Source organism: Antedon bifida, chromosome 5, assembly GCF_963402885.1.
Source record: "Antedon bifida chromosome 5, ecAntBifi1.1, whole genome shotgun sequence".
Classification (NCBI taxonomy): domain Eukaryota; kingdom Metazoa; phylum Echinodermata; class Crinoidea; order Comatulida; family Antedonidae; genus Antedon; species Antedon bifida.
The window spans coordinates 8890884-8906500 of NC_136230.1; the positions used below are offsets into that span (position 1 = coordinate 8890884).

Below are 15617 nucleotides of genomic sequence, written 5' to 3' on the forward strand. Positions count from 1 at the left end.
TTTAGATTGTTGTAAAGTGAGTATTATGTATTATTACCCAAAAATACAAATTAGTTAGTGTAAACAAAATATAATTACTGCAGTAACTGTACTGTAACAATTTAAACACAGTCCCTAAGTACTTTTTTTTTAAGCATAATCCATAGTACCTACTACTACTGTAAAGCTATATTATATTCACATTTTATTACTGATTATTATAATAATATGATAACAGTATAATCCCAATTCTAATTTATTTTTATATGATATGAAATAGTATCCTAAATTACAATATCAATATAATAAGGTTTGGTGTCATATTACTTGATTAAAGTTTTTATTTGATATTTCATACATTTCCAACATTTATTATATAATACTTTTTATTAATTATTTTGTAATAAAATAATCCTAATAAGTGGATTAACAACTTTCAACAACTGTTATTAATATTTAAGTAATATATTATTTATTTTCTTGTCAATAAACCTCTAATTCTATCACATTTTATTTATAATTGTGTTTATTTTGTCTTTTTATTATTTTTTTTTTTTTTGGAAAAGATATTAACACTGCAATTAACAAAATGATTTATTTTACAATGTTACTTTTAAACTACAGTGCACTACAGTAGTTAATAAACATAATAATAATATACAATAATAAATATAATATTGTATGTATTTTTCTGTTTTTTACTTTATTTTACTGTATTAAAATATTACACCTTACAAGCTAAGTAACAAATAATTTTAATAATAATATTAATACCTATTCATGATTCTACTATATTTTATCAAGTTCACATTCACTAATTTTAATATGATGATTATCACTTTTATTAATTAGTTAAATTACTAATTCTTATAATCTTAATTATAATATTAAGTGTTTGTATACGAGACATTTTATAATTTATTAATATCCTGCATTATATATATATAAAACATAAATAGTAATTATAATTTGTTTTAAACTATTTTATTAATAATTATTCATACTGTTACTTTGTTTACTAATTACAATAGATTTAGCACTTCATAACAAACCACAGCTGCTAACATTATTGTTACTGTACGAGAAAACAAAACTATTGTCATAACCACACGCCAACCACTATTCTCTGATTATATACTCACTCGCTCTGCATTGCATTTTACGCTATTAATTCATAACAATATGATAATTCTCCTTGGATATTCGTCAAATCACTCATGCATATTAATAAGTCTTGTGATGTATTACTAATAATAGTAGGATTTGTACCATCACAAAAAAATGTTTGTTATTCTTTACAATTAGCGGATTTTAATTTTATGTGTAACTAACAGTATATTGCATAAATATGTTATAATAGAGATAGTTCACTATATATAAACCAATTATATATAATTATATGTCTATATTACACAACAGGTCAACTTAAATAATATTCTAAATACTGTTTGAACATTCAGTATTTTTATACATATCTATACTGTTTAAATGACAATAGAAATTAACAATAGACACACCTGTTCATTAAGACACACCCATTAAAGATATTGTCCCCCTGACAAAATAATTTTTACAATTTTTGTTGTTGAATAATGCCATTTTAATGTCACATTGTAGTTATTACTTTTCACCAAAAATTGGATCGAGAAATAACATTATTTACCTGAAAAAACTGTATAGTTCTATGCAAAAAATAGTCAAATTGGCTGCCAGCCAATGGGTTTTTGATTGAATTTAACTGTTTGTTTTGTCTTTTTATAAGTGAAAACATTATTTTGGGGGTTTTTTTTCTACGGAAGTGATTAACTTTATAAAAACTACAAAATGACCTATTCAATTGTGTATAACAATAAGTTATTTTTTCCTTATTTAAGTATTTTATAAATATTTTTAAAATTCAATAAATTATTTTACATTAAAAATTAAGAATAAAATGTCTATTGTTTTATTTAAACCTTTTTAAACTGAAACAATATTTGGATATTCATTTTTATCGCTAATAATTTATTCTTTTTTCCCTGAAGAATAATGAAAATATTTCAACGTCAGCAATTTGAAATTCAGTGGAAACAAAAATCAGACTTTGAAAATATGTATCTGTACAATAGCCATTGGCAACATTAATACCCACTTTACTTTAAATATAGGTCTAAGGCATTCATGTGACATACTAACACAATCATATGATATCGTTATTAATATTTGAAACTCTTAAGGCCATAATTCCCAAGTTAAAGTGAAAGGTTTAAGATTATAATGTTTTAAAATAAACTGTAATTTCTTTTGAAATGTATTTAATAGTCTTTTGATCTTTTATTTTTTTAAATCCACAATTTTATTTTTTAATATATAAAAATAATAATTTGGTTGTGATTAATAAAAAGTGTTTTTTATTGGTTTCATCAAAAGAAATTGTCCTTACCGGTATGAATTTTGCGTGCCTTTAAATTTACTCAAGTGTGATTTTCTTGATCTGACTGGTCTATTGTACCAACGCAAAGATTCATAAATTTCAATAGTTAGTGGAGCTTCCCATTTGTGATGACTGACGACCAACCTAGGTTAGGTCGGTCGTCGTCTGGACCTAGAAACCATGCTTTCTTTGTATAATTAATACATTTTGTGTCATTAATATTTTCTAATGAAGAAGTAAAAAACCTCTTCATTCTTTCAGATTACCAGTAATATTCTTTATCTTTACAGTATCTTATTCTTAAATTTATACTATTATACTAATTGATTCATTTTAGAATTATTGTTTTCAATTGGTATGTTGTATTTACCTATGTCAGCTTGATTAGACAATCAATTATATTGAGTGACATTCATTTAGAAATAATACAACAGTATATAAGTAATAATTATATAAGTAATATATAAACTGAGAGCTAAAATCTATCTATAGCGACCATGTCAAAATTCTTCTACTGCAGTTACTGAAGTAAATATATTTTGATTACTCTTAAATCTGTTTATGCAACACTGTACTTAAGCTTTTTTTAGTATACAGTACTATTCTGCAGTAACTGCCTTTAAGCCTATACATTGAAACAAAGTAAAACCATACGTTAAAAATAATGATGTAAAGGTCACTTCATAATTTATTTATTTTTTATATATTTGTAATGTAAAGGATCATTTCAATTCAATTCATTTATTTTCCAGAAGACATATAAAACATATAATACAATAAAAAAAATACAAACACAAGAAAACTAACACCAGTCTGGCGGATTGTAGAAAAGTCACTATGCGAGTACTCTCCTTCTGGAAAATTATAATTAAAAAATCAAAATTATTCTACTGCAGTAACTACATTTTTACTGCAGTAGAATAATTTTGACATGATCCTTTACATTACAAATATATACAAAATGAATAAATAAATAATAAATGTGACCTTTACATCATAATATTTAACCATAACCATAATCGACTAAACTGGCTTCTATCTAGTAATCAAAGTGAAAGGAATACTGTGTGTTGTTAATAAATTACCAATTTTCAAAATTTAGAAAATCCACTGACAATTCTTAGTTCTTAAATTCTCATCCTCGTAGAAGACAACAATTTCCTTTTTCTTTTCACCTCATTAGCAGTAATGTAACTTTACAGGGGCGGATTCAGGTGGGGGGATGGGGGTCGAGGGGGGGGTTGTGTTGGGGTGTGGTGTGTGGTTGGGTCTAGCCGGCCAGTGCGCATTATTATTATTTTTTCCTATGAAGTTAAGGCAGAAATCATTTAGTAAGTAGATCAGCTACTGTATCTTGCAATTCTTTATAATAGAAAATAATTATTCTAATGAATTATTCATGATTTCTGCCATAACCTCATAGGAAAAATAATGTGGCCTGGGCCCCATCTAAATTTCACTAATTGTAATGCAAAAGATGGGACATCAAATTAAATTCAGCACTTCATTTAAATACTTTTAGGCCCTGGGCCCTTCCCCTCCCTCCCCTATTTCAAAATCCTGGATCTCCCACTGCTTTACATATTTCTTTTTCTAGTTAATAGTACTAGTCATTCAAATTCCGAGTACTTAATTTGATTAGAACAAATAGAATTATTATTATTGTTGGATAAATCAAAAAGGTTTTGTAAGGTTGAAATTATAAACAATCTTATCAAGGGAATTAAGTGGCGAGACATACAATTAATGCTAAACATTATAAATGATGTCATTGTTTGGTTTCTTTGATTGGCAGTCGTTTGTGTACCTTTATTATAATATTTATATAGATTTCTAAGTATGGTTTCTATTAAAGTTATATTTTGTCCCCTGAAAAATAGTTTTTACAATATTATATTTTTTATATAGCATATTAATGTCACTTTTATAGTTATTCACTTTGACCAAAAATTGGATCGAGACAAAAATTATTTACTCGCTGAAAAAACTTTAATTCAAAGCAAAAAATAGTAAAATTGGGTTTTTGGTTAAAATATTAAAAATAAATTTTATATTTTCGGTTTGCTACAGATGTTTTTTTTTTCGTTTTTGGTGACAATAAATATTTAATTAATCACTAATTAATAATTTATTATTACATTTTTGTTTATTTTATTTCAACCACATCCAACATTGAAAATCGCAAATTATAGGATGCCTAATTAATTAATTGCTTCATATAGTTTTTTTTTCTTAAATTTTTATCTTGTACATTTCAAGCTTAATTTAGTGTAGTAATATTGTAGAGTTTTGTTTTAGACTAATCACATTGTCATCATTTTATAGAATTAAATTGTTTTAATAGTTCATCTTTTTACACCCTCTTTTTTCAAACCCCCTTTTTTCAAACCCCTCTTTTTTCAAACCCCCTTTTTTCAAACCCCCCTTTTTTCAAACCTCCCTTTTTTCAAACCCCCCTTTCAAACCCCCTTTTTCAAACCCTTTGAGAATGTGAGTTAGATAAAGCACCATGGCTAGTTGCCACTGAGGCTGGGAATGGTATTGTTACTGTTCCTTGTGGAAAGTGGTCACTAAATTGAAAACATCTATTTTACTTTTTTCAATTATTGTAAATTTCACCATTGTTTCATTTTTATTTATTACAGAATAGTTTTTCAAAGTAACTTAATTTAAAGAGTTCATATTAGTGCACCACCTACTTTAACATTTGTTACCCTACCCTTTGGATTCTTTAATGCTGTAGCTACGCTTTTTGGCTAACCAACTTTATGTTTAAACTATAGTATTTTAAAATGCTTATTATAGTAATACCGTTCAATTGAAAAGACATTTATTTTTGTCCAAAAGAAAATAAGTAAAAAGAAAATCGTAATGACAGATTGAGATTTTTGGGAAAAAAAGTAATAGACGAAGGCAGAATCCCAAGAAGATGACAATCTTTTGGCGGGATTACCTTGACAAGTTGATAATTATATTAATAAATATAAAAAAGAACAATAAAGAAATACAAAAATAAAGATTATACCAGTAGATAAAAGTTGAAAAATTGTCTGTCTGTCTACAAACAAAAGAAGATGATCCTGTTTGAGAAATTAGTAAAGAAATTGCTCAGTAACAGAAGCAATGTTTAAATGTTTGATCTGAATTGTAAGTCAAAAAGGGTCTATGGCCGCTTACGGGAGGTGGTCGCTTGTGAGTTGACAAATGCATTGTGTAGAGGAAGAACAAAAAGTTGTTCGCTTAAATACTGTAAGCAGTGCCTGCACCAGGGAGGAAGCTAGATTAACTTTTGATTAATAATATTAAACACAATTTTTACGTTAAATCTTTTTATTAATAAGTTGTCCTTCTTTTCACAGATTTCAGTTGAAGAAACTATCGCAGCCACGGCATATGTAGAGCTCTTCTTACGCAGTATAACCGAACCAAGTCTGATGCGGGTTTTCCTCCGATTTATTTGTACCGCAAAACATGAGAACAAGTTTATTCTGGACTCGCTAATTTCACGCATTGGCAGTAACTCAAGGGTGAGTTATTTTTTTCGTCAAAAAATTTGTTTGAATGGAATTCATTGTCGCCTTGCTGCCGCAATATGTCTGGTGAAAATGCCATCCTTTCTTCTGCCGTAGAGATCACAGTTACACACGGAAAAACAACATTGTAGGTCTAGAAAAATTACATCGCAATGTGTTATGTGAAAGTCTAAAAATATACCCTACCTAACCAAGCAATCTTGTATATAAAAATATAAGGAATAATTTATTGTAAACATTGTTATCTGTATGTACTTTACCTACTACAGTTTTGTTAGAATCTTGCTTTCCATGAAAAAAAATCCCATTCTAAATATGTAATTGTGTTAGAAATAAGAAATGTTCATTACAGGTATTTGATGTTAATTTGTTTTGAAAAGTCGGCATTTCACTAAGTATGCATGTGATTGCATTAATACACGGTCCAACAGATTGAACGTTAAACGATACTTACGACGTGTGAACTATTTAAGCGATGGATGCCATTAAGTTAGAATTCTTTGGCACCAAGTAGTATGCAGCGAGTAATTGTCTTGTCACTTTGTAGTTAGACTTAAAATGTTGATGGACAATAATATCTTATTGACCTTTGTTGAACTATAAGAGACAAAAAGGAGGTAGTGGAAATATAAGAGGTTGAATCATTTGCTAAGTTGTAGTATCACACTGACTCACTTCTTTATTCTTAAAGTGTTAAGATGTTGACAATCAACAGTTGAATGCCTAATACAATTTGAGTTTCTTGTTACCTCTACCTTTTTGGCTTCTTCGTTTCCCTATACAATTTGAGTTGAGCTTGTTTCCTCTACCATTTTGGCTTCTTCATTTCCCTATACAATTTGAGTTTCTTGTTTCCTCTACCATTTTGGCTTCTTCATTTCCCTATACAATTTGAGTTTCTTGTTACCTCTACCGTTTTGGCTTCTTCATTTCCCTATACAATTTGAGTTTCTTGTTACCTCTACCTTTTTGGCTTCTTCGTTTCCCTATACAATTTGAGTTGAGCTTGTTTCCTCTACCATTTTGGCTTCTTCATTTCCCTATACAATTTGAGTTTCTTGTTTCCTCTACCATTTTGGCTTCTTCATTTCCCTATACAATTTGAGTTTCTTGTTACCTCTACCGTTTTGGCTTCTTCATTTCCCTATACAATTTGAGTTTCTTGTTTCCTCTACCATTTTGGCTTCTTCATTTCCCTATAGAATTTGAGTTTCTTGTTTCCTCTACCGTTTTGGCTTCTTCATTTCCCTATACAATTTGAGTTGAACTTGTTTCCTCTACCATTTTGGCTTCTTCGTTTCCCTATAGAATTTGAGTTTCTTGTTTCCTCTACCGTTTTGGCTTCTTCGTTTCCCTATACAATTTGAGTTGAACTTGTTTCCTCTACCGTTTTGGCTTCTTCGTTTCCCTATACAATTTGAGTTGAACTTGTTTCCTTTACCATTTTGGCTTCTTCGTTTCCCTATACAATTTGAGTTTCTTGTTTCCTCTACCGTTTTGGCTTCTTCGTTTCCCTATACAATTTGAGTTGAACTTGTTTCCTTTACCATTTTGGCTTCTTCGTTTCCCTATACAATTTGAGTTTCTTGTTTCCTCTACCGTTTTGGCTTCTTCGTTTCCCTATACAATTTGAGTTGAACTTGTTTCCTTTACCATTTTGGCTTCTTCATTTCCCTATACAATTTGAGTTTCTTGTTACCTCTACCTTTTTGGCTTCTTCATTTCCCTATACAATTTGAGTTGAACTTGTTTCCTCTACCATTTGGGCTTCTTCTTTTCCCTATACAATTTGAGTTGAACTTGTTTCCTCTACCATTCGGGCTTCTTCTTTTCCCCATTCAATTTGAGTTGAACTTGTTGCCTCTACGGTTTTGGTTTCTTGGTTTCCCTATACAATTTGAGTTGAACTTGTTTCCTCTACGTTTTTTGCTTCTTGGTTCCTCTACCTTTTTGGCTTCTTGGTTCCTGTAACTTTTGGGCTTCTTGGTTCCTGTAACTTTTGGGCTTCTTGGTTCCTGTAACTTTTGGGCTTCTTGGTTCTATTGCCCATACACTCATCATGATTCTAACACATGCCTTAATAAAATATTTTCTATATTGCGGTAAGCAAGCCAGTAGTGTTATTGCCTCTCTAGACCTTCACACAGAAGGTATAATGATTTTTGCCACCCCAATACATGTGTAAGAAGTCGCAGCTAAAGTTCGCAGCATTTCCATCGTCAATTTGTTTAGATATCCAATGATAATTATGCCACAATTCACTAATTATTGTTATACTTTTCAATGTACAATTAAAGCTTAATTGACCGAAACAATTTACTGATATTTGGTGGATGTAAACATTCCTACAGTCGATGTAAACATTCCTACAGTGGGGTTATAAAGTGCCTGAGGGAGGTTGCTTACTGTAGGTATGTAGAGCTGGGAAGAAGGCATTTAGGTTTCAAAGTACTGTTATGTCAGCCTATGTGTTTTATACCATTTGATACAAACCCCTTATCAGAAAAATATTTGATTATGCCGACGTGTTTGGATTCATAGTCCGTGCCGATATGATAATACAATTCTATCATTTAATACAGATAGCAAACATGGTTGATACCATAGATTCGTTTATCTTTAGATGAATGTGTTGATGACACAATGTTAATGATGTTTAATATCTTTCTGTCTGTTTGCACAGTTAGTATCTTTCGTAAGCCTTTTGGGAAAGCGATTTTACCTGTCTAGAAAATATGCAGGAAGTGATCCTAATACCTTTAAATTGATTTGGCTAGCGGCTAGTCCATTAATAGATTGAAAATAAATATTGAACACTTTTGAAGCCATATGCGTCAAAGTATTTAAGCTAATCCTAAGATTGATTGGAGTGTGGGTCTAATCCACTGCATGTGACATTCACTTTACTATAACATAGGCCATAAGCAGTAGCTCAAAAGATGCCTAGAACATGGATTTCGTTCCCACCTCTTGGATCTACATTTTGAAAGTTGATATTGTGAACTGATTATGTTACCCATACTATATCAAAAGTTCTCCATGAAATACCTGTACACTTTTGAGCAATGGCCTCTCAAAGGTACCCCACTACTGCAAAAAGGGCACTTTTTGAGGTCTGGAGGTACTTTTATGGGCCAATATCTTTAAAAGTATTTGTCCAAATGCAATTGTCTTTTCTCTGTGAGTAGTCCAGTATATTGTGAACACTTATCCAAAATTTTAAATTTTAAAATTAAGTATTTTGTATGTGAGGAAAACTGAAAAATTACAATTATTTAGTTGTAAATACACTTTTCAAGATTTTTAAGACACAATATCTTCGTAACTAATTGACATACCCTATTTATATTTTTTTCCCAACTATTTGAGAGGGTTGTTAACCAACATTTAAAGTTTTAACTTGTCAGCTTTAGGAAGTTTTTATTTATGAAGATGCAAAAACTGAGATTTGGCCAATTTTATAGATAATTTTAATATTTTTTAGTCGTTTTTTGAGCAGTTATATCTTGATAATCAACTCTCACTATGTATTTATATTCATGCAATGGGTATCCTAGTGAGTTAGTGACACACAAGTGAAGTTTAAACGCAAAAGAAATTATTATGCAATAATATGATTGCAACTTACATTGCACTTTTTTTGTTTTGTGTGAACTCGACTCAAACCGTAAAATGCGCCTGCATAAATACTATCCCTTTTCTGTTCAACTACATGAGAGGGTTGATAAACAACCTTTTCAAACCAGCTTGATGAATTTTTTTATATAGGAAGATGCGCTGCACCAGCTGAGAATTTGCTAATTTTATAGATAATTTTGATGTTTTATTTGTTTTGAGGAGTACGTAAGCCTACATGATTTCTTAGAAAGTGACTTGCCATAATAATATTTATATTCATGCAATGGATATGCTAGTAGGTTAGTGACACCCGAGTAAATTTTCAACACAAAAAAATAAATGATTATGCAATAACTTATTTATTGTAACTTAAATATTGCATTTTTTGGGAGTTTTTAGTGCCAATTTAGGCCAGGAGCTTCCATAAAAACAACCCCTTTATTCTGTGAAACACCAGATAAGTAGGCCTGCCATCCCATTTTTACTGTTGTTATATTGATAACATGAATGTAACTCTTGTGGAGAGAATTATTGTTGATAATGATATGAACTGGACATAACACACAATATAAAAACAAATGCCTTCTGTACACATGTACCTAATGGTACATGTATTTTCATTTATTTTGTTTTTGTTTCTTTTGGATTTGTGTTTTTTCACAACCCTACATGTTGCCCAATATACAATGTATATAATCCTACTCTTCTCTAGATACGTTGTACCAGCATAACTAGTAGTCAATTAGAAAAGTTGTCAATTTCAGGTGCGGCATGGCCAGTGTACAATGGAAATAGCAAATATACTTTAACTATGTAGTAATAATTACTGTGGAATATCCTTCATATACAGTATGTACATACTACATGGTAGGTAGGTACAATTAAATATTGTGCTGTTGAAATAAAATGTGATCAACAGAGATTCAGCAACATTTGCAGTAAGTATTTTACATTCAGCCAGTTGATGGTTGTGAAGTTTATGAAAAATTCAAGATGATGAGAATTGTTTTGAAGCTGGTATCATTTCTGTAACAAATAATCAAGAATAGATTATCTAATTTATATCGATTACTTAATATTTTAGTTAAACTGAATTTTATTAAATTACAATGAATCTTTTTGGTTTTATATTTAAAAATTAGTTATTATTATAATTAGATTTGTGGTAAACCATACACAGAAATGTTGAAACATTCTCAACTTTACTTACTCTACCACACACTTTACATTACTATATAGTGTTTATTGACAATGCAACCCGGTATATAAAACATTTTTAAAGTAATGGATGTTTTTCAGCTATTTATTGCATTCATTACTATGTTTAACTTTCATTACTAATTTTACTACTATTGTACATAATTACAACAAAACATAAATCATTTAGCATTTCTCATCTCTACATTAAAAAAGGATCCAAAACTTACCAGAATCAGTGAACATGTTAACCTAGACAACCTAGACATAAATTGAAAAGATACAGTTGAAATGAAATATATTATTTTAAATTAAAATGAAGCATTTATAAATAAAAATAATACCGGGCTGATGAATGAATACTGGGCCTGGTCCGAGGATGAATGAATGCATAATACTAAATAGGATAGCCTAGGTACAGTATATAGGGAAAGCCTGCTTACTAGGCCAGACCAAATTAATTATTTCAAACAATAACAGAATTAAACAACAGTAATTAATAATAATAATAAATAACAATATATTAATTTTAATGTGTATTTATTGTGTTTGTTCAAAATGTACTAAAATTATGCTATCCTCACCTGTGTCTTTGTATTCCGTTTGTCGCCGTTTTAACTTAATAATAGCCCATTTAGTTATAGTTTAGTAGCAGGCCTAACTGTACTGTGCTGTTGCTGGGCCTACCTAGCCTATGCCATCTTGAGAGTAGCCTAGTATACACCTCCAGACCTAGGCTAGTGTGCTACCTTAAGCCTTAGGCTAGAGCCTAAAGACGTAGCTAGCTAGGCTAGTAGGCCTAGCCTTTCTGTACGAATATTGATTTTAGTGAATATTCACGTCCACATGGTAGATTGGTACTCATCCACAAATATATTTCACTTGGTTAAAGTGGACATTCATGTTAGCACGCCAGTGAATATATAACGTAATGATCTTTGTAAATCTATTGTGCGAGGTGCTATTCCACTGGGCTGGTGATACTTGGTTGAGTATGGGCTGGCTTAGGCCATGTCTAGGGAGCATTGGTGGCGTTGGCTATAGTGGACGTACAAATCCCTACAAGTCCCTATTACTAGTACTAGTGCTCAATTACAGGTGCTGTAATCTCTAAATAATTTGTCATTATTTAAATCATGCAAGTTCAATACCAAATAAAAGTGATTAAGGTAATCGCCAGACTACAGGAGCTTATCCCAAAATAATAAAGTGTAATACGGATTAGTGCATTATATTCCCTGTTGTAAGTAAGTAACCAAGTAAGAGATTAGAAAGGTCAACCCAAGAATTTTCTGTTACCTAAATGTGATCAGTACTGTATTAAATTGATATCAAGTTAAATGGAAATATCTCAATGGATTTAAGCTCCTTATGAATACAGTTGTAAAGTATAAAAAGAATTAATAGGTTTTCCCAATGGATGCGAAACTTAGTTTGTAGTGTACCAATAGTGTGAAATTGGTTTTGCTGCTCCAAATTGTCACTCTTAGGATTCCAGTGTCTTTTATTTTATTTATTTTTTTTTTATTCAGGTATAATATAAAAATTAAAAATAAGATATAGTAGTACAAAGATTGAAACATTAAAAAAAAATAGAAAAATTCACAGCAAATCTAAACATAAAATTTAAACATACAAAAAAGACTTAACAAAAAAAACATTAAAATGTAACAGTATTGCAAGGTTATTAGATTACTTACTAATTTTCCACATATTCATCTTAATTATTTAATTATATTATCAGATTTTTAAATTTCAATTAATCAGTATTATATAAAAATGTCTCATTTGTTTAAAAATCTTAAATTTACTTACATTTTTTACAAGTTAATGGAATGCATCATTATTGGGCTTTTAGAAGTTTAATGGCAGACTATATCGGTCGGTTTTATGCACTTGTCAATTGTAAGACCACTATACGACCCCCGGGAGAGGTGCGTAATTTGTCCGATGTGCGTCATACCTTATGATTACCATGACGCGCCTGTGCGTCAAAAATATGACTTACCTTTAGGTGACCATGACGCACCTTTTTTGACGCACTGTGACCATGTTGTTTATGATATGGAGGGTGGTAAAGTGACGGACATTGACACATCATTGTTCATTGATGTGACATACCATCTAGGTTTTTTGACACACCCCTGCATCAATAATTATTTGTAAATGACGCACCCATTGCGCACCTCTCCCGGGGGTCGTATAGTGGGTCATACAATTGACAAGTGCATTACAAAGGTTTTACCACTGGATCTGTATATTGAATTCAGTTCATATATTTTTCATAGGGCATCGTCAGTAGTGATAAATAATCACATACATTTATATCTATCTCACTGAATGATTTATTATCATATCTCATTTTTTATTAAAATATTAAATGTCATTATTGACAACTCAAACACATTTATTTGTTTTATGATGTTTATGATGAAAGATATTTCATAAATATATTCAGTTGAAGATGTAAACAATCTTAAAAGTCCAGTGCAAATTAGGCATTGTAGTTAATGTTAATGTAATTAATTAATGTTTATAAATACTGTACACACAAAATATAACATAAGATAAATTAGCAAACTACTAAAATATTAATATAAAACATTATCTCCATGTGTTCATATTGATCCTAATGCATTCTCAATTGTATTGATGTTGATATTCATTTTTTTAAAACACATACTGTAATTGAATAAAAATTGATAAATTAATTTTAGATTTATACCACTCCCTAATCTACATAATTATGTGTGTTAACTAGGTCACAAGATTAAATTGCTGTATTATAATGCTATGAATATACAATCCAAAATCACACAAACATTCATAGTTTTTCACACTACGATTTATGTTTCTTTGAATTTGTATCCGTTCTAAATGCGTGTAAAAACAAATTATAAAAATAATGCTATTTCACGATGGAATTATTCTTATGCATATAAAATTAAAATGTCATGTGACTCAGTTGATGTAAATGTTGTTGCCATATGGTGAAATAAAAGTTATTATGCTAGAATTTTATCCGACAGGGAATTACAAGCTAATATGTTTACTTTTGAAAATCAAATTGAGTGTTTAATTGTAAATTGCCCCTTAGTTTTTTCTTCTGAAATGATTGACAAGTAGTACAGTATGACTAAACCAAACTTTATGAGAATATATAGGTTATTATTAGTAGTAAGTAGTAGTACTAGTATATAACCCCTACAGTATTAATGGGACAATTTTAGGACCAGACAAACTTTCCCCAGTGTCCGCTGAATAGGTGTTGTGGTAAAACTGTTTCCCCTCTGAGGGAGAACATAACTCAAGAACACTCCAAGACAATATTGTCCATTAGTTTCAACCTCATGCACTCATACACTACCAACATATTTGGTTTGAGAAAGACACATTATGCCATGTACCAATGGCTTAAAGGCTACTGTATATTACCAGAAAGTCCACATGGTGATCAACAGCCTATTGTTTTATTATTCAAAAGATCACCAATGCGCATATCATAAAAATGACATCATAATTATACGTCATGATGTCTGGTCGACATAGTGGACATGCAAATCGAAAAGTCCCTAATTAGCACTCACACTAAAGGCCCAAAACAACACTCTACACATGATAATATGGTAGTTTAATTAAGTCTATTATATTGATTGTATTACTGAATACCACCACACCCTCTATCACCTTAGTCATCTTGTATATATCAGGTGTATACAAAAGGGGAAATCCCATTACTCACCCTTTTCCATGCTTCATTGGGTTTGGCCATATTCTCAAATAAATACAAAGCTCAGCTATAATAATAATTATTATTTTATTTAATATCCATAATATTTAAATTGTAATTTGGATCAATTGTATGTATGTATTGTATGGGGCACATTTAATTGTCATCTTAATATTAACAACAGTAAATAATAAAGAGCTTCTGACATCATTTAAATCATCCTGCCTTTAACCTCAGAGAGTAAATAATCAATTTTGTCTTGTTTTTTTACATCAAAGTTAAATAATGAAATATAAATTAATAACCTCTGCTCCACCTTATCAATCATTGAAAATACAGTAGCTTTAAAACTATTCATTTTACATTAAGTCTTAAACATTGTTTTTTCACATTCACCCTGGCCATTCAATTCAAGTGCAATTAATTACTTAGTACATATTCTCAAATATTGTCATCATATATTATCCTTGAATTTAATGTAACTACTAGTACTATTATTTTTATTTTTATTCATAGTTATTAACTTGTCTTAGGCAATCCCACCACAAGATTTTCATCTTCTTAGGATTCTGCACTCATCATTATTTTTTTATAATCTCAATTTGTCATTGTTTATTAATTTATTGTCTTTTGCACGGAAATAAATGACTTTTGAATTACTAATATAGTCTGTGAAATAATAAGTACTGGCCTGAGTAAACACCACAACAAGCAATGATATTAGTTGTAATACTTTAATTCTAGAAACAAAGGCAAAGAGAGATTGTAATGTAATAATAATGCTATAAATAAATATTGTTTACCAGCTATTTTTCATATTTTACTGTAGCAATATAATCATTTCTATTGCAATTAATCGCCCGACTTTGATAGCTATGCTTAGTGATTGATTGATATTGCAGAATGTATTACTGCAGATCTCACGAGAAAAATAAAATGTAAACAGTGAATTGAATAGAAGGGTTTTTGTTGTTGATGTTTGATGTTTCCCTAATTACAAATTTGTCTTCAAAGGCCATGTTAGCACTTTCATATCTTTGTTTTTAATTCTAAATTTGATAGAAGACAGACAATTTTACATCTAGTTTGAGCCCAAATTGCTCTTAAATGAACAGAGTTGGACATCCTCACGTCTCTAGTTATTGTC

At 30.1% G+C, this 15617-nt stretch overlaps 1 protein-coding gene across 2 annotated transcripts in view; it reads left to right on the top strand.

The window, feature by feature from the left end:
• Window positions 1–15617, top strand: part of LOC144842625 (FHF complex subunit HOOK-interacting protein 1B-like) — a 43043-nt gene that overhangs the window by 12999 nt on the left and 14427 nt on the right. For both annotated transcript variants that reach the window (XM_078699094.1, XM_078699095.1), the window contains one exon: window positions 5752–5919. In XM_078699094.1, coding sequence (XP_078555220.1) covers window positions 5752–5919 — 168 coding nt within the window. The remainder of the gene's footprint in view (window positions 1–5751; window positions 5920–15617) is intronic.